A 23,746-nucleotide genomic window follows, 5' to 3' on the forward strand; every position below is an offset into this window, starting at 1 on the left:
CCTCCTCCTCACTCCACCTCACTCCACCTCCTCCTCGCTACCCCTCCTCCTCCTCCCCCTCGCGACGACCCTTCAACTTTCCTCCCCCCGTGCCCCTCCCCGCCAGCCACGCCCCGCCAGCCCCCCCACTCTCAGCAGGGGTTGCGGTTCTTGATGTTGCTGAGCGCCGAGCGGAGGGTCGGTTTGTAGTTGACCACGAAGCTCGAGGGCACCACCACGGCCCGCCCCTCGGCGTCCACGTGGCCCATCAGGATGTAGCTGCGGCCTGGAGACACGTGGGGGGGGAGGGGGGAGCGGGGAGGGGGGAGGGGTGGTGAACAACACGGGGGGGGGGGCGTGGGGGGGGGGGGAGACAAAGAGGAGAAACGGGGGGAGTTACGGGGGATAATTGGATAGGTATGGGAGAGTCAAAAAGAGACATTGGAAGACACTGGGGAGACGCGAGGGAGACACGGGGAAGAAACGGGGGAGACAAGGGGGAGACATAGGGGAGACACGGGGGAGATGCGGGGGAGACGCAGAGGAGAAACGGGGGGAGACAAGGGGGAGACGTGGGGGAGACACGGGGTAGACACGGGAGAGACGCGAGGGAGACACGGGGAAAAAACGGGGGAGACAAGGGGGAACCACAGGGGAGACACGGCGGAGATGCGGGGGAGACGCAGAGGAGAAATGGGGGAGACAATGGGGAGACGCGGTTGGAGAAACGGGGGTAGACACGGAAGAAACGCGGGGGAGACGCGATCCAGAGTCTGAGACCAGGAAAGGCACCGGGTAGAGATGATCTCCCAAGCGAAATGCTGAGGGAGGGTGGCGTTTGTGCACAGACTGCCCTACATGACATAATAACAACAGTCTGGACCACTGGACGGGTTCCGCAGAATTGGAAGGATGCCCTGGTGGTCCCCCTCTTTAAGAAGGGGGACCGCACAAACTGTAACAACTACAGGGGCATCTCACTCCTCAGTGTGCCGGGAAAGGTCCTGGAAAAGATTATTCAACATCGCCTTGCTAGGCACGCTGAGGCCCGGATAAAACTACGTGGCCGGGAGTCAGATCCATTCCCTGTTCACCTTGGAGTGCGACAGGGATATCCTCTGGCTCCCACATTATTTTACATCTATTTTGACCACGTAGTTCGTAAAGCTTTCGATGGCTGTACCGGAGGAATCTCCATCTGGTACAGATACAATGGGAGGCTGATCGATGCCCGGGTGTGGTCAAGGGATGCTCACTGTTGTGTGGGTTTGTGGGTGGTGTGTGTGTGTGGGCAGTGTGGTTGATGTATGTGTCTTGGTGGTGTGGGTATGTGGGAGATGTGGGTGGTGTGTGTGGTGTGGGTGTGGGTTTGTGGGTGGTGTGTGTGGTGTGGGTGGTGTGGGTGTGGGTGTGTGGGTGATGTGGGTGGTGTGTGTGGTGTGGGTGGTGTGTGTGTGTGGGCAGTGTGGTTGATGTATGTGTGTTGGTGGTGTGTATGGTGTGTGTGTGGTTTGTGTGTGGTGTGGGTTTGTGGGTGATGTGTGTGGTGTGTGCGTGTGTGTGTGGGCAGTGTGGTTGATGTATGTGTGTTGGTGGTGTGGGTATGTGGGAGATGTGGGTGGTGTGGGTGGTGTGGGTTTGTGTGTGGTGTGTGTGTGTGTGGTGTGTGGACAGTGTGGTTGATGTATGTGTGTTGGTGGTGTGGGTTTGTGGGTGATGTGGGTGGTGTGTGTGGTGTGGGTTTGTGGGTGATGTGTGTGGTGTGTGTGTGGGCAGTGTGGTTGATGTATGTGTGTTGGTGGTTCGGGTATGTGGGTGGTGTGTGTGGTGTGTGTGGTGTGGGTGTGGGTGATGTGGGTGGTGTGTGTGGTGTGTGTGGTGTGTGTGGTGTGTGTGGTGTGTGTGGTGTGGGTTTGTGGTTGATGTGAGTGTTGTGGTGGTGGTGGTGGGGGGGGGCTGAGTGTAATTGCCCCACCACCCACACCCCCCCAAGCCCCCCCCCTCCACCCCCCCCCCCGCCCCGCCCCCCGCCTACCGGTCTTGATCTTGGGGCAGCGGGAGCAGGCGACGATGAGCCGCGCGGTGGCGGCGCGCCCGGCCTGCTCCACGGCGAGGCCCTCGGCGCGGAACGAGGCGAGCACGGCCACGTCGAACTCCAGCGACGAGCGGCCGCGGCGACGCCCCGCACTCGTCACCTTCGCCGCCATCGCTGCACGGACACGGGGGGGGGGGGGGGGGGGTCAGCCGTTGGGGTCAGGCAGAGGGGTCAGACAAAGGGGGTCAGACAAGGGGGACAGACAAGGTGGTCAGACAGCGGGGTCAGCCAGGGTTCAGCCAGGGGGGGGGGGGGGGTCAGCCGTTGAGGTCAGGCAGGGGGGACAGACAAGGGGGTCAGATAAAGGGGTCAGCCGTTGGGGTCAGGCAGAGGGGTCAGGCAACAGGGTCAGCCGTTGGGGTCAGGCAGAGAGGTCAGCCGGGGGGAGGGGTCAGCCGTTGGGGTCAGACAAAGGGGTCAGACAAAGAGGTCAGACAGTGGGGTCAGCCAGGGGTCAGCCGGGGAGGGGGGTCAGCCGTTGGGGTCAGGCAGGGGGGTCAGACAAGGGGTCAGGCAACAGGGTCAGCCGTTGGGGTCAGCCGGGTGGGGCGAGGGTTGACGAGGTGGCTGAGCCACAACCACCGTCACCACAACAACCACAACTATCCTCACCACCATTACCACCACCGTCACCACCGTCACCACCACCATCACCACCACTACCACAAACGTCACCACCACCATCACCACCGTCACCACCGCCATCACCACCGTCACCACCGTCACCATCACCATCACTACCACCACCACCATCACCACCACCATCGCTACCACCACCGCTACCACCACCACCACTGTCATCACCACCGCCACCACCGCCGTCACCACCGTCACCACCACCGTCACCACCTTCACCACCGTCACCACCACCTTCACCACCGTCACCACCACCACCGTCACCACCACCACCACCGTCACCACCTTCACCACCGTCACCACCACCTTCACCACCGTCATCACCACCACCGTCACCACCACCGTCACCACCACCACCACCACCACCGTCACCACCACCACCGTCACCACCTTCACCACCGTCACCACCACCACCGTCACCACCACCACCACCGTCACCACCACCACCACCACCATCACCACCGCCACCACTACGTGGTTGTGCTTCTTACCGAATTTGCTGGCGCAGTAGTTGGTCTCCAGGTTGCCCTGACGCTTGCAGGGCAACTCGCAGGGCTCAGGGGTGGGCGCGACTGTGGCAACAACAACAAAGACATCATCAACAACGAGCCATCAACAACGACATCAACATCAAAAACGCCAGCTATAACAACAACAACGACATCAACATCGCCAGCAATAACAACAACAACGATACCATCAACAACAACATCAACAACAACAACAACGACATCATCAACATGGAGCCATCAACAGCATCAATAATGCCAACATCAACAACAACGATACCATCAACAACAACAACAATGACATCAACAACAATGACATCAACAACAATGACATCAACAACAATGACATCACCAACAATACCATCAACACACACCTGTACACACACCTGTCAAAGATCCCCCGTATAGCCTTAACTGACTGTAGGGGCAAGTGCTGTTTGCGAGCACCTATGAAGGAACGGTCCACGAGGGGGTGGGTGGCCAGCACCACGCCCGACCGCCTTTGTCTCCCCAGTGGCGATGTTTGCACATCGCAACAGGTACTCATTTGAGGCTGAGTCGACCTAGGGGAGGCCCAGGACCGGCTCACATAATCGTCTCTGTGGTGTTGGCCGTGAACGGGAATCGAACCCGGGTCGCCAGGTTCATAGCGCAGCGTAACACTAACCGCTGCACCACCGCTCCCCATCCTCCACACTTAGAATAAAGATGCGTTTCGAGTATTTGGCTGTGATGAAATTCCACACCACGATGATGATGGTGGGAAGCCAACTTCGTTGGGCCATCATTTGCGATAATCACGTCTCTTCTTCAAAAGAGCCACACAACTCAGTGGGACCTTACCTGGTAAAAATAAAACGTAGTTTTTAAAACGTAGTAAAATAGTGAAAAACATACGTAGATGCCATTCGCAAACTGCAATTGCCCTCCGCAGCTCGTGAAGGCTACACGGTGACCTTTGTCTACGCGTGTGTATATGTCTATGTGTGAGTGTCTATGTGTGAGTGTACATGTCTATGTGTATGTAATAAGAGCATATGTCGGATTCACGTGGTGATCGGCTTTGCCGGTCCCGCTTTACAGCCAATGGGGGGAGAGCCTGGGAGCATGGCCCCGGCGTGATCACGGGATGTCAGCTAGGTGATTGGTTTCGCTGGTCTTGGCCTCAGCCAATGGGAAGACAAGTCGGGGGCGTGGTCCCGGGAGTTGATGGGGAATCTGGAACATTCGGCGCAGGCTGTTGAGGATTGGCTGGAGTGTACCACGTGACCCAGGCATTAAATAAGGGGAGAGAGGAGAGACACGGGGTCAGACACGGGATCAGACACGGAACGAAGAGAGGGAGAGTCCACGCGCGAGTGGGGCTCTGGGTGCCACGTGGGTGGTGGGTCTCTGGTGGCTGTCTGCCCGCTTCCCGTTGCCTGCCAGCAACGGGGAGTGTTTGTGAACTGCAAGAAGTTAAATAAAAGGACCGATTCTACAAGCCATCTCCAGCGTGTTATTACATTTTGTATATGTGTGAGTGTCTATGTGTGAGTGTACATGTCTATGTGTGAGTGTACATGTCTATGTGTGAGTGTACATGTCTGTGTACATGTCTATGTGTGAGTGTGCACGTGTACAAGTCCACGTGCACAAGTCCACGTGCACAAGTCCACGTGTGCGCGTGACCACGTGCGCTGGCACCAGTGGCTGCGGGTATCTGGGCGGGCGCCGTGGGGGGCTGGGGCGCTCCGTCTCCCTTGCGGCTGGCCACGTCCACGAAGCGGTACTCGGCCATGAAGCCGTCGGCCGGCACGCTGCGGTCCGACACGAAGTGCACGTACAGCTCCCTGCCCAGCGAGGTCACGGGCCTGCCGTGGGAACGGGGAGTTGAAGCCTCAGACGTGGTTGTGCGCGCGCATGGACATGTGTGTGTGTGTGTGTACAGGTGTCTGCACACACGTGTGTGTACAGGTGTGTGTACAGGGAGCGGTGGTGTAGCGGTTGGCGCTACGCTGCGCTACGAACCCGGCGACCCGGGTTCGATTCCCGCGAACGCCGGTGACGATTATCTGAACCGGTTCTGGGCCTCCCCTAGGTCGACTCAGCCTTTAAATGAGTACCTGGTGCGGTGTGTAAACATCGCCGCTAGGGAGACAAAGGTGGTCTGGCGTGGTGCTGGCCACCCACCCCCTCGTGTACCGTTCCGGCCTTCATAGGTGCTCGCTAACAGCACTTGCCCCTACAGTCTGTTAAGGCTATACGGGGGATCTTTGTCTTTATCTTTGTACAGGGAGCGGTGGTGTAGCGGTTAGCGCTGCGCTGCGCTACGAACCCGGCGACCCGGGTTCGATTCCCGCTCACGGCAAACACCCGTGACGATTATCTGAACCGGTTCTGGGCCTCCCCTAGGTCGACTCAGCCTTTAAATGAGTACCTGGTGCGGTGTGTAAACATCGCCACTAGGGAGGCAAAGGCGGCCGGGCGTGATGCTGGCCACCCACCCCCTCGTGTGCCGTGCCGGCCTTCATAGGTGCAGCTCGCTAACAGCACTTGCCCCTACAGTTCTGTACTTGTGAGGCATAAGCAATTAGGAAATGACACTTACTACCCAGGAACAAAAAAAATTGTTACACAGTGTTATTTGAACCTTTCCTGGGCCGCCCCTAGGTCGACTCAGCCGCAAACTCATGTCACAACCACACGCGTATCACACACACACACACACGCGTGTCACACGCACACACACGCACACACATGGGTGTCACACACACACACACACGCGTGGCACACACACACACACGCACACACACACGCACACACACACACGCGTGGCACACACACACACACGCACACACACACACACGCACACACACACACAAGCTCACACGCACACACACGCGTGTCACACACGCACACACACGCGTGTCACACGCACACACACGCGTGTCACACGCACACACACGCGTGTCACGTACTCAGGCACCGTGTCCCCACAGAACTTGGTGGCGCTGCTGTTGATCCCTCCGCCGTCGCCATGGAGAATGGAGACGTAGTCATAGCGACAGAAGGTGTCACGCTCCAGCGAGAACTTGCCGAACGACAGCTCGATCACCTAGGAGACGACCCCGGTCGGGGGTCACGGGGTGGGGTCAGGGGTCAGTGAGTAGGGGTTAGGGTCCGAGGGGAATATGGTTCAGGAGTCAGGATATGTGGTTTGGGGCAGTAGGGTCAGGGGTTAGGGGATAGTTTCAGGGGTTAGGGGATAGGGCCGCGTGGTAGGGTTAGGACCGAGGGGTAGCATTCAGGGGTCAGGATTTGTGGTTAAGTGATAGGGTCAGGGGTTAGGGGATATGTTCAGGATGCAGGGAACAGGGGTCAGGGGATAGGATCAGTCGGTAGGGTCACGGTCCAGGGGTCGTGCTCAGGGGTCAGGATTTGTGGTTAAGCGATAGGGCCAGGGCTTAGGGGTTAGGGTTAGGTTCAAGATGCAGGGAACAGGGGTCAGGGGATAGGATCAGAGGGTAGGGTAGGGGTAAGCGTCCAGTGGTAGCGTTCAGAGGTCAGGATTTTTGGCAAAGCGATAGGGCCAGGTCCCAGGGAAAAGAGTTGGGGTCAGGGTCAGGGTCAGAATGAGGCTTTCCAAGGTGATGTTGTGTGACCGGGCGAGAACAGAAGAGCCCAGAATAGGAGTCTTATTTGCAAGCAGTGAACTCAGCTCGGGTCACTGTTCAGAATGAAGCTGGCATTTGTTCACAACAGGACCAGCGTTTTTTCACAACAGGACCGGTCTTTGTTCAGAACATCACCGGTGTTTGTTCAGAACAGGACCGGCGTTTTTCAAAACATGACCAGTGTTTGTTCAGAACAGGACCGGTGTTTGTTCAGAACATCACCGGTGTTTGTTCACAACATCACCCGTGTTTATTCAGAACAGGACCGGCGTTTTTCAAAACATGACCAGTGTTTGTTCGGAACAGAACCGGTGTTTGTTCAGAACACGACTGGTGTATGTTTGGAACAGGACCAGTGTTTGTTTGGAACAGGACCAGTGTTTGTTCAGAACAGGACCAGTGTTTGTTTGGAACAGAAGCGGTGTTTGTTTGGAACAGAAGTGGTGTATGTTTGGAACAGGACCAGTGTTTGTTCAGAACAAGACCGGCGCTTGTTCACAACAGGACCGGTGTTTGTTCAGAACATCACCGGTGTTTGTTCAGAACAGGACCGGCGTCTGTCAAAACATGACCAGTGTTTGTTAGGACATCACCGGTGTTTGTTCGGAACAGAACCGGTGTTTGTTTGGAACAGGACCGGTGTTTGTTCAAAACAAAACCAGTGTTTGTTTAGAACACGACCGATGTTCTGGTCTTTGTTGAGAACAGGACCAATGTTCTGGTGTTTGTTCAGAACAGGACTGCTGTTTGTTCACCTTGGAGGAGGGAGCCTTGATGTGCCAGGAGCAGGTGATGCCGACAGGATACTTGCTCTGAGGCCAGTTGGGGGTCTTGAAGGAGCCCACCTCCTTCTCCAAGAGCCCCCCACAGTAGCCCTCGGCTGTGACAACATGGACACGTGTGTGCACATGTGTGTGTACACGTGTTTGTGTGTACAGGTGTGTGTACACGTGTGTGTACAGGGGGGTTAGGGGGAGGGGGTTGGGGGTTGGGGGAGAGGGGGTTGGTGGGTGGGGTTGGGGGGAGGGGGTTGGTGGGGGTGGGGGGAGTGGGATGGTGGGGGATCAGGGGAAGGGGTTGGGAGGGGGATCGGGGGTTGGGGGGTTGGGGGAAGGCGGTTGGGGTGGGGAGAGGTGGTTGGTGGGGGTGGGGGGAGTGGGTTGGGGGGGATCAGGGGGAGGGGTTGGGAGGGGGATCGGGGGTTGGGGGGTTGGGGGGATGGGGTTGGGGGGAGGGGATTGGGTGTAGGGGGATTGTGGGGAGGGGGATTGGGGGAGTAGGGGGGTGTGTGTGTGCACTGACCTGCTTGGTGCGGCTGCCCCGCCGTGTAGGCCGCCACGAACCCCCCCTGCTGCCCGCTGCCGTCGCTGTGGAACCTGGCGACCAGCTCGTGCGACGTGGACACGAGGGCGCCCGGGCGGAACGAGCCACAGAAGCGGCCCAGCAGCTGCGGGGGGGCGTCCCCCTGGGAGACCTCCCCGACCCCCGAGAACACCGAGAGGTGGTCGTACCTGGGGGGGGAGGGGGGGCATGGGGGAGATGATAGGGCTCATGGTGGTTCAAGTTCATGTATTTCAAGTTCATTTATTAGGTGTAGCCCTTTTCGATTTAAAGCTTTCGTGACTGCAGGGATTCATCTTCTTGGGTCTTTCGGTAAAGTCACGTAGAAGGGAAATAATACAATAATAAAAATAAAACATAATAAAATAATTATTTTTAAAGCTTTCGTGACTGCAGGGATTCATATTTTTGGTTCTTTCGGTAAAGTCACGTAGAAGGGAAATAATAAAAATATAACATAATAAAATAAGTATATTTAAAGCTTTTGTAACTGCAGGGATTCATCTTCTTGGTTATTTCGGTAAAGTCACGTAGAAGGGAAATAATAAAATAATAAAAATAAAACATGATAAAATAATTATTTTTAAAGCTTTCGTGACTGCAGGGATTCATCTTCTTGGTTTTTTCGGTAAAGTCACGTAGAAGGGAAGTAATAAAATAATAAAAATAAAACATAATAAAATAATTCTCACGACGTTTCGGCCACAACGCAAGCAGCCGTCCTCAGGTGAAGGACGGCTGCTTGCATTGTGGCCGAAACGTCGTGAGAATTATTTTATTATGTTTTTTTTTTATTACTTCCCTTCTACGTGACTTTACCGACAGAACCAAGAAGAGGTGTAGCCCTGTGAGCCATTCGGCTCTTGAATCGGAAGTCTTCAATAATCGGAGTCACAGTTATGACGACCTCTTTGCTCTACTTGCGACCGGGAGCTGGTAGATCTCTTCATAATTCTGGAAAAATCGCCCGATGATTACCAACGAAACGTCGTACTCAAATTGTAAATGTTGTGGGTTCAAGTTCAAGTTCATGTATTAGGTGTAGCTCTGTGAGCCATTCGGCTCTTGAATCGGGTGCAACCGCAACAAACAAAAAAACTAAAACGTGAACAAAAAAACTATGTGACTGAGTGCAAAAAGAAAATCCAAGAAAAGACAGCAAAATGTATGGGGTGAGTTTCGCGAAAACCCTGGGTGTGCTGGCAAGACCCGCTGTTGGCTAAATTTAAAGCCTTAGGGTCCGTCCATAAATGACGTCACGCGATTTTTGATGATTTTTGACCCCCCCCCCCCCATCGTCACACGGCGTCACTAAAAGTCAGACCCCCCCTCAAATATGACGTCACAAAGCTCTGCCCCCCCAAAAGGAAAATAAAACATGCTTCAAATCGCTTTAAACTATTGTCATTGTAGTGCGTATTTAATGTGGCGCTGCACTCTGATGTTGTAGGAGAAAACATTTATGAAAACGTCTATTTAATCAAGTAGAACGTGTTGTCTATATTTATTAAAAGTTGCGAATTTTCATGTGACGTCACATTTCTTAACCCCCCCCCCCCCCTTCGTCACACATCGTCACAAATGTCTGACCCCCCCCCCAGGTGCGTGACGTCATTTATGCACGGCCCCTTATGGCAAACAGGGGGTTAGACTCCGCGTCTGCGGTTAACAATCTCATTAAAGTCTAACATACGCATCCTGTTCATTCAGTAGGCATGAGAAACACATTGTCCTGCGGAGGGAGCTGGTAGGAACGTCGGGTTGCTCGGTCAATGGCCAGGGTCAACGGCGGCGTGGTGTAATCCGCAAATATGCCCGACTGTGAGGGCGGGCACAAGCCGGCGTGAGTAGGTTAAACGTTGAGTTTTATAAGGGCACCACGGGGTGACCAGCCCCTCCCCACCCAGCCCCACCCCTCCCTCCCCTCGCCCAGCCCCACCCTCCCCACCCAGCCCCTCCCCACCCTCCCCACCCAGCCCCTCCCCACCCAGCCCCTCCCCACCCTCCCCTCCCCACCCAGCCCCACCCTCCTCACCCAGCCCCTCCCCACCCTCCCCTCCCCACCCAGCCCATCCCACCCCACCTCTCCCTGCACGATGGACGGACGGACACAATAATCCCCTGTGGGCTGGTGTAACTAGGAGGTTCCTACCAGTAATATGTGGTGTATTGGCCAACCACGTTATGTATGCCGATGATCTGGTAATTGCCGCTCACTCAGAGGCGCTGCTGCTGAACCTGGAGCTTGCCACTAAGAGGTGGGGCCTTACCATCAACCCCACCAAAATTAAGCACCTGCCTGGGTATTTTGTACCATCGGACCCTCCACCCCCACAACTCCCAATCGGTGATGGGGCAGTTGTGGAGAGAGTGGAGAGTGTCCCATACCTGGGCAGTGTGCCCATGACCGGCTCTGGTGGTGTGTGTGTTTGGTGTGTGTGGTGTGTGTGGTGTGTGTGTGTGGTGTGTGTGAGTGTGTGTGTGGTGTGTGTGGTGTGTGTGTGGTGTGTGTGTGTAGTGTGTGAGTGTGTGTGTGGTGTGAGTGTGTGTGGTGAGTGTGTGAGTGTGTGTGGTGTGTGTGTGGTGTGTGTGTGTGGTGTGTGTGTGTGGTGTGTGTGTGTGGTGTGTGTGTGAGTGTGTTATGTGTGTGTGTGGTGTGTGGTGTGTGTGTGTGGTGTGTGTGGTGTGTGGTATGTGTGTGGTGTGTGTGGTGTGTGTGGTGTGTGGTGTGTGTGGTGTGTGTGGTGTGTGGTGTGTGTGGTGTGTGTGTGTGGTGTGTGTGTTTGGTGTGTGTGTGGTGTGTATGTGTGTGGTGTGTGTGTGGTGTGTGTGTGTGGTGTGAGTGTATGTGGTGAGTGTGTGTGTGGTGTGTGATGTGTGTGATGTGTGAGTGTGTGTGTGGTGTGTGTGATGTGTGGTGTGTATGTGTGGTGTGTGTTGGGTGTGGTGTGTATGTGTGGTGTGTGTGGTGTGGGTGTGGTGTGAGTGTGTGTGTGGTGTGTGTGTTATGTGTGTGTGGTGTGTGTGTGGTGTGTGTGGTGTGTGTGAGTGTGTGTGTGGTGTGTGTGTGTGTTCAATGCACCTGCAGTGTGGGTCACTCTCCAGGTCAAAGAATCGAAAAGAGAGGAAGACGACTCGATCTTTTGGAACCTGCAATCACACACACACAGACGCACACCAAATACAAAGGTCCCCCGTGTAGCCTGGAACAGACTGTTGGGGCAAGTGCTGTTAGCGAGTAACACCTACGAAGGCCTGCACGGCACACGAGGAGGTGGGTGGCCAGCACCACGCCCGGCCGCCTTTGTCTCCAAAAGGGCGACGTTTACTACGCACCACACCAGGTGCGAATTGAGGCTGAGTCAACCTAGGGGAGGCACAGGACCGATTCAGATAATCGTCACTGGTGTTGGCTGTGAACGGGAATCGAACTCGGGTCGCCGGGCTCGTAGCATAGCCTGGCAACCACTCCCCAACCACCACCGCCACAACCACAACCACCACCACAACCACAATCACCACAACCACCACCACTGCTGCCCAGCAATGATAGCCTCAAGCCTAACCAATTGGGGTTGGGGGCAGGGTGGGGGCAGGGTGGGGCAGGGTGGGGGCAGGGTGGGGGCAGGGTGGGGCAGGGTGGGGGCAGGGTGGGGGCAGGGTGGGGGCAGGGTGGGGCAGGGTGGGGGCAGGGTGGGGGCAGGGTAGGGCAGGGTGGGGGCAGGGTGGGGGCAGGGTGGGGCAGGGTGGGGCAGGGTGGTGCCGTGCGTCTCATCCCAGCCGCGTAACTTTTTGTAGTAACTCCACAACTGGGGGGGATGTGTGTGGGTGTACGTACGTTATGCACCTTGAACGTCTTTCTATGGGTAGTGTTGAGTCTATGGGCAGTGTTGAATCTATGGGCGGTGTTGAGTCTATGGGCAGTGTTGAGTCTATGGAAAGTGTTGAGTCTATGGGAAGTGTTGAGTCTATGGGCAGTGTTAGTCTATGGGCAGTGTTGAGTCTATGGGCAGTGTTGAGTCTATGGACAGTGTTGAGTCTATGGTGCAGTGTTGAGTCTATGGGTGGTGTTGAGTCTATGGGCGGTGTTGAGTCTATGGGCAGTGTTGAGTCTATGGACAGTGTTGAGTCTATGGTGCAGTGTTGAGTCTATGGGCAGTGTTGAGTCTATGGGCAGTGTTGAGTCTATGGGCAGTGTTGAGTCTATGGACAGTGTTGAGTCTATGGTGCAGTGTTGAGTCTATGGGTGGTGTTAGTCTATGGGCAGTGTTGAGTCTATGGGCAGTGTTGAGTCTATGGGCAGTGTTGAGTCTATGGGCAGTGTTGAGTCTATGGACAGTGTTGAGTCTATGGGCAGTGTTGAGTCTATGGGCATTGTTGAGTCTATGGGCAGTGTTGGGTCTATGGGCAGTGTTAGTCTATGGGCAGTGTTAGTCTATGGGCAGTGTTAGTCTATGGGCAGTGTTGAGTCTATGGGCAGTGTTAGTCTATGGGCAGTGTTAGTCTATGGGCAGTGTTAGTCTATGGTCAGTATGGATGGATGGTGAACTTCTTTCGCACCGTACGTAGCCAACCTAGTCAGAGGTGCGTGAATGGTGTGCGAGCGCACACAGCCAGGCCCTGTTATTGAACGCAGTTCGGGGGTCAAACTCGCTGTATCGATAAACCCCAGAGCAGCGAGCGAGGGAGCAGCCGGCGAGCGTGACCTCTGGGCGTGCTCCAGCCATGTCCAAGAGGTCATTTACGGGGTCAAGTAGTAGGAGGTCGCGCCTCGGAGGTCACGCCCACAGGTCACGTGCGGAGGTCACGTGCGGAGGTCACGCCCAGAGGTCACGCACAAAGGTCACGTGCGGAGGTGAAGCACAGAGGTCATGAACAGAGGTCACGTGCGGAGGTCACGTTCGGAGGTTACACCCAGAGGTCACGCACGGAGGTCACGCCCAGAGGTCACGCGAGTTCACGCGAAAAGGTCAAGCACAGAGGCCATTAACGGAGGTCACGTGCGGAGGTCACGCCCGGAGGTCACGCCCACAGGTCACGTTCGGAGGTCACGCCCACAGGTCACACTCGAAGGTCACGCGAGGTCACGCGAGGAGGTCACGCACCGTGATCCTCCACTCACAGTCCTGCTCCGGGAGGTATTTCTCGGGGAACCCCGGACTCCCGAAAAAGCCCGACTCGCCGGACAGATGCCCTCCACACGCAAAGTTGGGCCTGCGGTGGCAACAGCATCATCAGTAGCAGTATCATCAGCATCAGCAGCATCAGCAACAACATCATCATCAGCAGCAGCATCACCATCGCCCACATCATCAGCAGCAGCATCAACATCGCCCACATCATCAGCAGCATCAGCAACAACATCATCATCATCAGCAGCAGCATCAGCATCGCCCACATCATCAGCAGCATCAGCAACATCATCATCATCAGCAGCAGCATCAGCATCGCCCACATCATCAGCAGTATCAACAACAACATCATCATCATCAGCAGCAGCAGCATCGCCCACATCATCATCAGCAGCATCAGCAACAACATCATCATCATCATCAGCAGCATCACCATCGCCCACATCATCAGCAGCATCAGCAACAACAACATCATCAGCAGCAGCATCAGCATCGCCCACATCATCATCAGCAGCATCAGCAACAACATCATCATCATCAGCAGCATCAGCATCGCCCACATCATCAGCAGCATCAGCATCGCCCACATCATCATCAGCAGCATCAGCAACAACATCATCATCATCAGCAGCATCAGCAACAACATCATCATCAGCAGCATCGCCCACATCATCAGCAGCATCAACAACAACAACATCATCAGCAGCATCGCCCACATCATCAGCAGCATCAACAACAACATCATCATCAGCAGCAGCATCAGCATCGCCCACATCATCATCAGCAGCATCAGCAACAACATCATCATCATCAGCAGCATCAGCATCGCCCATATAATCAGCAGCATCAGCAACAACATCATCATCATCAGCAGCATCAGCAACAACATCATCATCATCAGCAGCATCAGCATCGCCCACATCATCAGCAGCATCAGCAACATCATCATCATCTTCAGCAGCAGCATCAGCATTGCCCACATCCTTAGCAGCATCAGCAACATCATCATCATCTTCAGCAGCATCAGCATTGTCATCGAATCTCCCCACAGATCCCCTTTGCACGCAAAGTTGGGCCTGCGACGGCATTATCGTCAGCATCACCATCAGCAGCATCAGTATCAGCGTCAGCTTCATTATCATCATCATCAGCATCAGCCTCATCATCAGCATCATCAGCAGCATCATCAGCATCATCAATATCATCATGATCATCAGTAGCATCATCAGTAGCATCAGCATTGGCATCATCATCAGCAGCAGCATCATCATCATCATCAGCAGCAGCATCATCATCAGTATCATTAGCAGCATCAGCATCAGCCTCATCATCAGTATCATCATCATCATCAGTACCATCATCAGTAGCATCAGCATTGGCATCATCATCATCAGCAGCATCATCATCATCAGCATCATCAGTATCATTAGCAGCATCATCAGCAGCATTGGCATCAGCAACATCATTGACACAGTGAATTTAATGTTGCCGCATGTAACAATCATCACCATCAGCATCCGTGTTACTACCCTTGTTGTTGCTATGGTTGCAGCTGCTGTGGTTGTAATTGTTGTGGTGGTTGTGGTCGCAGTCGTCAATGTGGTGGCTGTTTCGGTTGTTGTGGTGGTAATGTTAGTTGCAGTGGTGGTTGCGGTAGTATCTAATGTGGTGGTGGTTGTGGTGGTATTAGTTGTGGTCGTGATAGTTGTTGTGGCAGTTGCTGTGGTAGTCGTGGTGGTTGTGGCATTTGTTGTGGTCGTGATAGTTGTTGTGGTAGTTGCTGTGGTGGTGGTAGTAGTTGCGGTGGTAGTTGCTGAAGTAGTTGTTGAAGTCTCACCCAGCCACTTGCGCATGAACGTGTGGCACCACGATCATCATCATCATCAGCACCATCATCAGCACCATCATCAGCACTCGTGACGCCATCGCGTGGCCTGTGAGGAGGTGGCGAAGGTAGAAGAGGTGGAGGAGGAGCAAGAGGAGGAGGAGGAGTGGAGAGTGAACAATGAGGCACTGCTGCTGCTGCTGCTGCTGCTTCTGGGGGCTTCTGGTGGAGCTGCTGCTGCTTCTGCTGATGCTTCTAGTGGAGCTGCTGCTGCTTCTGGGGGCTTCTGGTGGAGCTGCTGCTGCTTCTGCTGATGCTTCTAGTGGAGCTGCTGCTGCTTCTGGGAGCTTCTGGTGGAGCTGCTGCTGCTTCTAGTGGAGCTGCTGCACCTGCTGCTTCTAGGAGCTTCTAGTGGAGCTGCTGCTGCTTCTGCTGCTGCATCTAGTGGAGCTGCTGCTGCTGCTGCTTCTAGGAGCTTCTAGTGGAGCTGCTGCTGCTTCTGCTGATGCTTCTAGTGGAGCTGCTGCTGCTTCTAGGAGCTTCTGGTGGAGCTGCTGCTGCTGCTTCTAGTGGAGCTGCTGCTGCTGCTTCTAGGAGCTTCTGGTGGAGCTGCTGCTGATGCTTCTAGTGGAGCTGCTGCTGCTGCTTCTAGGAGCTTCTAGTGGAGCTGCTGCTGCTGCTTCTGCTGATGCTTCTAGTGGAGCTGCTGCTGCTTCTAGGAGCTTCTGGTGGAGCTGCTGCTGCTGCTTCTAGTGGAGCTGCTGCTGCTGCTTCTAGGAGCTTCTAGTGGAGCTGCTGCTGCTGCTTCTAGGAGCTTCTAGTGGAGCTGCTGCTGCTGCTGCTTCTAGGAGCTTCTAGTGGAGCTGCTGCTGCTGCTGCTTCTAGGAGCTTCTAGTGGAGCTGCTGCTGCTGCTGCTTCTAGGAGCTTCTGGTGGAGCTGCTGCTGCTGCTTCTGGGAGCTTCAAATGGAGCTGCTGCTGCTGCTTCTAGTGGAGCTGCTGCTGCTGCTGCTACTGGGAGTTTCTGCAGAACCGGCCCTAGACCTTTGGGGGCCCTAAGCAAAATTTGGTTGGAGGCCCCTTTGATGTATGATTGTTTTCACCCACTAGCTAGCAGTGACTCTAGGGGGCCCTCTGCTGGCCACGGGGCCCTTTGCAATTGCAAGGGTCGCTTAGTGGCTGAGCCGGCTCTGAGTTTCTGCTACTACTTCTAGTGGAGCTACTGCTGCTGCTGCTGGGAGCTTCTAGTGGAGCTGCTGCTGCTGCTTCTGGTGGAGCTGCTGCTGCTTCTAGTGAAGCCGCTGCTGCTGCTGCTTCTAGTGAAGCCGCTGCTGCTGCTGCTTCTGGTGGAGCTGCTGCTGCTGCTGCTTGCAGTGCTGCGTGTGAGCAAGGCGCGTGCGGCGCTGCGGCTTCACGTGAGACGAGCGAGGAGCGAGTGAGCAGCGAGCGCGCCGAGTGAAATGTTTAGCAGATGGAAGCAGCGCTGCTGGCCACGTGCAACGCGTCTGGACTCGCAGGGGAGAGAGGCCCGAACATTCCTCCCCCCCACCACACTCCCCCCCACCACACTCCCCCCCACCACCACACTACCCCCCACCACCACACTCCCCCCCACCACACTCCCCCCACCACCACACTCCCCCCCACCACCACACTCCCCACACCACACTCCCCCCCACCACACTCCCCACCACCACACTCCCCCCCACCACACTCCCCCCCACCACACTCCCCCCACCACCACACTCCCCCCACCACACTCCCCCCCACCACCACACTCCCCACACCCACGCCGCCAACTCTCGTGCGATGGGTGTGGGGTCGTCCATAAATGACGTCAGACCCCTCCCCCTCAAATATGACGTCACAAAGCTCTGTCTTTCCCCCCCAAATAAAACTGCTTCAAATCTTGATTTAAAGCTTTTGTTACTGCCGGGATTCATATTCTTGGTTCTTTCGGTAAAGTCAAGTAGAAGGGAAAAAATAAAAAAATAAAACATATATTATTATTAATAAAATAAGAAAAATATATATTATTATAAAAAATGTAAAACATATCTTATTAATAAAATAAGAAAAATATATATTATTAATAAAATAAACATATTATTATTAAAAAAAGAAAAAAATATATCATTAATAAAATAAATATTATTTTTATTATTTTGTTATTTCCCTTCTACGTGACTTTACCGAAAGAACCAAGAACATGCTTCAAATCGCTTTAAACTATTGTCATTGTAGTGCGTATTTAATGTGGTGCTGCACTCTGATGTTGTAGGAGAAAACATTTATTAAAAAGTATTTAATTAAGTAGAACGTTCTAGATTTGAAGCTTTCGTGACTGCAAGGATTCATATTCTTAAGTTTTTTCGGTAAAGTCACGTAGGTAAAACATTAAAATTAATAAAATCCTGGAGTCTACAAATTGAGTTGCATTTGTGGTAATTGCTACATTGGAGACACGAAACGTCATCTTTCTGATCGTGTCCGCGAGCACAAGTCAGATCTGAAACACGGCAGAACTGATTCTTCGGCCGTTGCCGATCATTGCTACAACTCGGTGGGCTCTCATGAAATTGTCTTTTCCGAGACCAAGGTTCTCTGCAAACCTCCTGGCTACCATCAAAGGTTTGTACACGAAGCCATACAAATATACAAACACAGACATAATTTCAACCGTGATGATGGTTACAAACTGAGTATTTGACAGAAAACTATTACAGGTTACTGATAGACAGCCAGTTTTGTTTTACCATGTTTAGCTTTCTACCAGGTTAAGCTTTCTTTTTTCACACTTTTGTTATGCAGGCCAGGCGTAGTCACAAACCGAACCTCTCCATAATAAAGGCTCAGTCTTTTGTATTGCAGTCTATTCATAGTCTCAAGCCGCACCTTTAATCATTGGAAAGATGTGATTAACCATGCAAAAAATATTTAACTACACTTATTTGAACCATCTTATTTGACAGAAAACTATTGCAGGTTACTGATGGACAGCCAGTTGTTTCACCAGGTTTAGCTTTCTACCAGGTTTAGCTTTCTTCTTTTTTCACACTTTTATTATGTAGGCTAGGCGTAGTCACAAACCGAACCTCTCCATAATAAAGGCTCAGTCTTTTGTTATGCAGTCTATTCATAGTCTCAAACCGCACCTTACCATAATAATAAAGAGTGGGCCATCCCTGCCCCCCCCTCAACCATTATATATACGGAGTGGTATCTCCTGTAATCTCTCATTTACTTGATACAGCTGTCGGGCTGTGACGGTTCCACCTGAAGACGGAAGCTTGTGTTGCTTCCGAAACGTCGTGATTTTTATTTTATTTTACTTTTATTAATTTTAATGTTTTACCTACGTGACTTTACCGAAAAAAACCTAAGAATAAGTAGAACGTGTTGTCTGTATTTATTTAAAGTTGCGAATTTTGATGTGACGTCACACATCTTCACAAATGTCTGACCCCCCCCCCTAGGTGCGTGACGTCATTTATGGACGGCCCCTCAGTAGGGTGCGCTAGGTGCAGGGTGCAGGGTGCAGAGTGCAGTGTGCAGGGTGCAGGGTGCAGGGTGCAGTGTGAGGGTGCAGGGTGCAGTGTGCAGTGTGAGGGTGCAGTGTGCAGTGTGCAGGGTGCAGTGTGCAGGGTGCAGTGTGAGGGTGTAGGGTGCAGGGTGCAGGGTGCAGTGTGCAGGGTGCAGTGTGCAGGGTGTAGGGTGTAGGGCGCAGTGTGCAGGGTGCAGGGTGCAGTGTGTAGGGTCCAGGGTGTAGGGTGCAGGGTGCGGGGTGGAGGGTGCAGGGTGCAGGGTGCAGTGTGCAGTGTGCAGTGTGCAGTGTGCAGGGTGTAGGGTTCAGGGTGCAGGGTGCAGTGTGCAGGGTGCAGGGTGAGTGTGCGGTGTGAGTGTGCAGGGAGCAGTGTGCAGGGTGAGTGTGCAGGGAGCAGTGTGCAGGGTGAGTGTGCAGGGTGCAGTGTGAGGGTGAGTGTTCAGGGTGGAGGGTGCAGGGTGAGTGTGCAGGGTGAGTGTTCAGGGTGGAGGGTGCAGGGTGAGTGTGCAGGGTGAGTGTGCATGGTGGAGTGTGCAGGGTGAGTGTGCAGGGTGAGTGTTCAGGGTGGAGGGTGCAGGGTGAGGGTGCAGGGTGTAGGGTGCAGGGTGCAGTGTGCAGGGTGAGTGTTCAGGGTGGAGGGTGCAGGGTGCAGTGTGCAGGGTGAGTGTTCAGGGTAGAGGGTGCAGGGTGAATGTGCAGGGTGAGTGTTCAGGGTGGAGGGTGCAGGGTGAGTGTGCAGGGTGAGTGTTCAGGGTGGAGGGTGCAGGGTGAGTGTGCAGGGTGAGTGTGCATGGTGGAGTGTGCAGGGTGAGTGTGCAGGGTGAGTGTTCAGGGTGGAGGGTGCAGGGTGAGGGTGAAGGGTGCAGGGTGCAGTGTGCAGGGTGAGTGTTCAGGGTGGAGGGTGCAGGGTGCAGTGTGCAGGGTGAGTGTTCAGGGTGGAGGGTGCAGGGTGAATGTGCAGGGTGAGTGTTCAGGGTGGAGGGTGCAGGGTGAGTGTGCAGGGTGAGTGTGCAGGGTGCAGGGTGCAGGGTGAGGGTGCAGTGTGCAGGGTGCAGGGTGGAGTGTGCAGGGTGCAGTGTACAGGGTTCAGTGTGAAGGGTGCAGTGTGCAGGGTGCAAGGTGAGGGTGCAGGGTGCAGTGTGCAAGATGAGGGTGCAGGGTGCAGGGTGCAGGGTGCAAGGTGCAGGGTGCAGGGTGAGGGTGCAGGGTGGAGGATGCAGGGTGCAGTGTGCAGGGTGAGGGTGCAGTGTGAGGGTGCAGTGTGAGGGTGCAGGGTGCAGGGTGAGGGTGTAGGATGCAGTGTGGAGGGTGCAGTGTGCAGGGTGCAGTGTGCAGTGTGGAGGGTGCAGTGTGCAGGGTGCAGGGTGCAGTGTGGAGGGTGCAGTGTGCAGGGTGCAGGGTGCAGGGTGCAGTCTGCAGGGTGTAGGGTGCAGGGTGCAGGGTGCAGTGTGAGGGTGCAACGTGCAGGGTGCAGGGTGAGTGTGCAGGGTGGAGGGTGCAGGGAGCAGTGTGCAGGGTGAGTGTGCAGGGTGAGTGTGCAGGGTGAGGGTGCAGGGTGCAGTGTGCAGGGTGAGGGTGCAGTGTGCAGGGTGCAGTGTGCAGGGTGAGGGTGCAGGGTGCAGTGTGCAGTGGGAGTGTTCAGGGTGGAGGGTGCAGGGTGCAGTGTGCAGGGTGAGTGTTCAGGGTGGAGGGTGCAGGGTGAGTGTGCAGGGTGAGTGTTCAGGGTGGAGGGTGCAGGGTGAGTGTGCAGGGTGCAGGGTGCAGTGTGCAGGGTGAGTTTGCAAGGTGCAGGGTGCAGGGTGCAGTGTGAGGGTGCAGTGTGCAGGGTGGAGTGTGCAGGGTGGAGTGTGCAGGGTGCAGGGTTCAGTGTGAAGGGTGCAGGGTGCATGGTGCAGTGTGCAGGGTGCAGGGTTCAGTGTGAAGGGTGCAGTGTGAAGGGTGAAGGGTGCAGGGTGCATTGTGCAGGGTGCAAGGTGAGGGTGGAGGGTGCAGGGTGCAGGGTGCAAGGTGAGGGTGGAGGGTGCAGGGTGCAGTGTGCAGGGCGGAGGGTCCAGGGTGCAGTGTGCAGGGTGAGGGTGCAGGGTGGAGGGTGGAGGGTGCAGGGTGAGGGTGCAAGGTGAGGGTGCAGGGTGCAGGGTGATGGTGCAGGGTGGAGGGTGCAGGGTGCAGTGTGCAGGGTGAGGGTGCAGTGTGAGGGTGCAGGGTGCAGTGTGAGGATGCAGGGTGCAGTGTGCAGGGTGCAGTGTGGAGGGTGCAGTGTGCAGTGTGCAGTGTGCAGGGTGCAGTGTGCAGTGTGCAAGGTGCAGGGTGAGGGTGCAGGGTGCAGGATGCAGGGTGGAGTGTGCAGTGTGCAGGGTGCAGGGTGGAGTGTGCAGGGTGCAGGGTGCAGAGTGGAGTGTGCAGAGTACAGTGTGCAAGGTGCAGGGTGCAGGGTGCAGTGTGCAGGGTGCAGGGTGCAAGGTGCTGGTTGCAGGGTGATGGATTGGCAGTGTGCAGGGTGGAGTGTGCAGGGTGCAGTTTGCAGGGTTCAGTGTGAAGGGTGCAGGGTGCATGGTGCAGTGTGCAGGGTGCAGGGTTCAGTGTGAAGGGTGCAGTGTGAAGGGTGCAGGGTGCAGTGTGCAGGGTGCAAGGTGCAAGGTGAGGGTGGAGGGTGCAGGGTGCAGGGTGCAAGGTGAGGGTGGAGGGTGCAGGGTGCAGTGTGCAGGGTGGAGGGTGCAGGGTGCAGTGTGCAGGGTGAGGGTGCAGGGTGCAGGGTGGAGGGTGCAGGGTGCAAGGTGAGGGTGCAGGGTGCAGGGTGAGGGTGCAGGGTGGAGGGTGCAGGGTGCAGTGTGCAGGGTGAGGGTGCAGTGTGAGAGTGCAGGGTGCAGTGTGAGGATGCAGGGTGCAGTGTGCAGAGTGCAGTGTGGAGGGTGGAGTGTGCAGGGTGCAGGGTGCAAGGTGCAGGGTGCAGGGTGATGGATGGAGAGGGTGCAGGGTGGAGGGTGCAGGGTGCTGAGCTGTGATATTGTGAGGTGTGATATCGTGAGGTCACCGTAGTGGCTAAGAGATGTTAACTACCTCGCCTGGTATACAGGAGGTCGTGGGTTAGATCCCGACCCTGACGAAGCCTGCTGCTGTATATTTGGAGTTTGCGTGTCTCTCTATCATCATCATCATCATCACGGTGGCTAGGAGATGTTAACTACCTCGTCTGGTTTACAGGAGGTCGTGGGTTAGATCCCGACCCTGACGATGCCTGCTGCTGCTGTATTTGGAGTTTGCGTGTCTCTCTCTCTCTCATCATCATCACGGTGGCTAGGAGATGTTGACTACCTCGCCTGGTGTGCAGGAGGTCGTGGGTTCAATCCCGACCCTGACGCCTGCTGCTGCTGTATATTTGGAGTCTGCATGTCTCTTTCATCATCATCACGGTGGCTAGTAGATGTTAACTACTTCGCCTGGTGTGCAGGAGGTCGTGGGTTAGATCCGACCCTGACGACGCCTGCTGCTGTATATTTGGAGTTTGCGTGTCTCTCTCTCTCATCATCATCACAGTGGCTAGGAGATGTTAACTACCTCGCCTGGTCTACAGGAGTTCGTGTGTTCGATCCCGACCCTGACGCCTGCTGCTGTATATTTGGAGTTTGCGTGTCTCTCTCATCATCATCACGGTGGCTAGGAGATGTTAACTACCTCGCCTGGTATACAGGAGTTCGTGGGTTAGATCCCGACCCTGACGATGCCTGCTGCTGTATATTTGGAGTTTGCGCGTCTCTCTATCATCATCATCTACACGGTGGCTAGGAGATGTTAACTACCTCGCCTGGTATACAGGAGGTCGTGGGTTAGATCCCGACCCTGACGCCTGCTGCTGCTGTATATTTGCAGTTTGCGTGTCCCTCTCCCTCCCTCCCTCTCCCTGTGGTCGCGTGGATTTTTCTCCGGTCCCTCCGGGTCCTTCCCCCACCTCCAACATCCACGACTATCGTCACGCGTTCACGGAGCGTTTCACTGCCGCCGCAACATTTCCACGCGAAGACGACGACAATCTCACTCCGTCGTGCTGCCATTTGCGGCTAGCCACGGCCGCTGCTGAAAAAGAGCAAAGCTCTACACAGCTTCAGCGGACTTGGTGGTGAACAAAAATAAAGTTTAGTTTAAGTTTGTTTAAAGTTGATTTTTTTTTTCATCGCGACGGTCACGCACGCCCTCGCGAGGACCTGGTTAGTCCCGAACTTACCTGTGTGGCAGCTCCTGACTTTGAAGCGATCCGGCGTAGAGGCTGGCGACGTTTGAGGAGGAGAGAGAGGGGAGAGAGAGAATGGGGAGAGAGAGTGGGAGGAGGAGAGAGTGGGAGGAGAGAGAGTGGGAGGAGAGAGTTAGGGGGAGAGTGAGCGAGAGAGTGAGCGAGAGGTGGGGGTTTTACATAAAGCTAAGTTTAAAAATGTAAAAAAAAAGTGTTTTACGAAATGATGAACGAAGCAAAGTGCCGACTACAGCGAACATCTTCTTGTTTCCACTGATCGTAAATAAAAAGAGAGAGAGTGGGGGGAGAGTGGGGAAAGAGTGGGAGGAGAGAGTGGAAGGAGAGATAAATGAGTGAGGGTCTTGGGAGATGATGGTGGGGAGAGATTAGCGGAGGGAGAGCGAGAGAGAGAGAGAGTTAGGGGGAGAGCGATGAGAGATGGGAGAGAGGGATAAATTGAGCATTGAGGGGATAGATGGAGAGGAGATGGGGGAGGGAGATGGAGGGAGAGGGGTGGAGAGTGCGGAGAAGATGTAAGGAAGGGGGGAGATGGGAGAGAGAGAGTGAGCGAGAGAGAGTGAGCGAGAGGTGGAGGTTTACATAAAGCAAAGTTAAAAAATTTAATTTTAAAAGAGAGCGAGAGGGGTGAATAGTCGCTTCATGTGGTCGGTTTAGCCCCCTCCCTCCCACGCATGGTTGTGTTTTCCCTGTGTCTGCCACATCCGCCTACACACACGTGCACACTCACAAAGACAAAGGTCCCCCGTGTAGCGTCAGCAGACTGTTGGGGCAAGTGCTCTGAGCG

The 23,746-nt window shown here is 54.8% G+C and overlaps 1 protein-coding gene across 1 annotated transcript; it reads right to left on the reverse strand.

Moving 5' to 3' along the window:
* Window positions 1-98: 98 nt before the first annotated feature.
* LOC144950201 (procollagen C-endopeptidase enhancer 2-like) lies at window positions 99-23,090 on the reverse strand. The gene is made up of 11 exons (XM_078880277.1): window positions 22,936-23,090; window positions 15,186-15,282; window positions 13,322-13,430; window positions 11,299-11,366; window positions 8,178-8,386; window positions 7,631-7,755; window positions 6,180-6,316; window positions 4,906-5,072; window positions 3,202-3,282; window positions 2,015-2,188; window positions 99-265 (listed from the first exon to the last, which is right to left on the reverse strand). The coding sequence occupies exons 2-11, from the start codon at window positions 15,272-15,274 to the stop codon at window positions 132-134; spliced, it is 1,293 nt and encodes a 430-aa protein (XP_078736403.1). The 5' UTR covers window positions 15,275-15,282; window positions 22,936-23,090; the 3' UTR covers window positions 99-131.
* Between the last annotated feature and the right edge of the window lie 656 nt (window positions 23,091-23,746).

The sequence above is a fragment of the Lampetra fluviatilis genome, chromosome 56 (genome assembly GCF_964198595.1).
Source record: "Lampetra fluviatilis chromosome 56, kcLamFluv1.1, whole genome shotgun sequence".
NCBI lineage: Eukaryota > Metazoa > Chordata > Hyperoartia > Petromyzontiformes > Petromyzontidae > Lampetra > Lampetra fluviatilis.

Coding starts and splice junctions, on each gene's coding strand:
- LOC144950201 (XM_078880277.1), bottom strand. CDS start 15,274: ATGGCGTCACGAGTGCTGATGATGGTGCTGATGATGGTGCTGATGATG. Junction 13,431..15,185: donor GTTCATGCGCAAGTGGCTGG/GTGAGACTTCAA, acceptor TTGCCACCGCAG/GCCCAACTTTGCGTGTGGAG. Junction 7,756..8,177: donor GGGGCAGCCGCACCAAGCAG/GTCAGTGCACAC, acceptor ATGTTGTCACAG/CCGAGGGCTACTGTGGGGGG.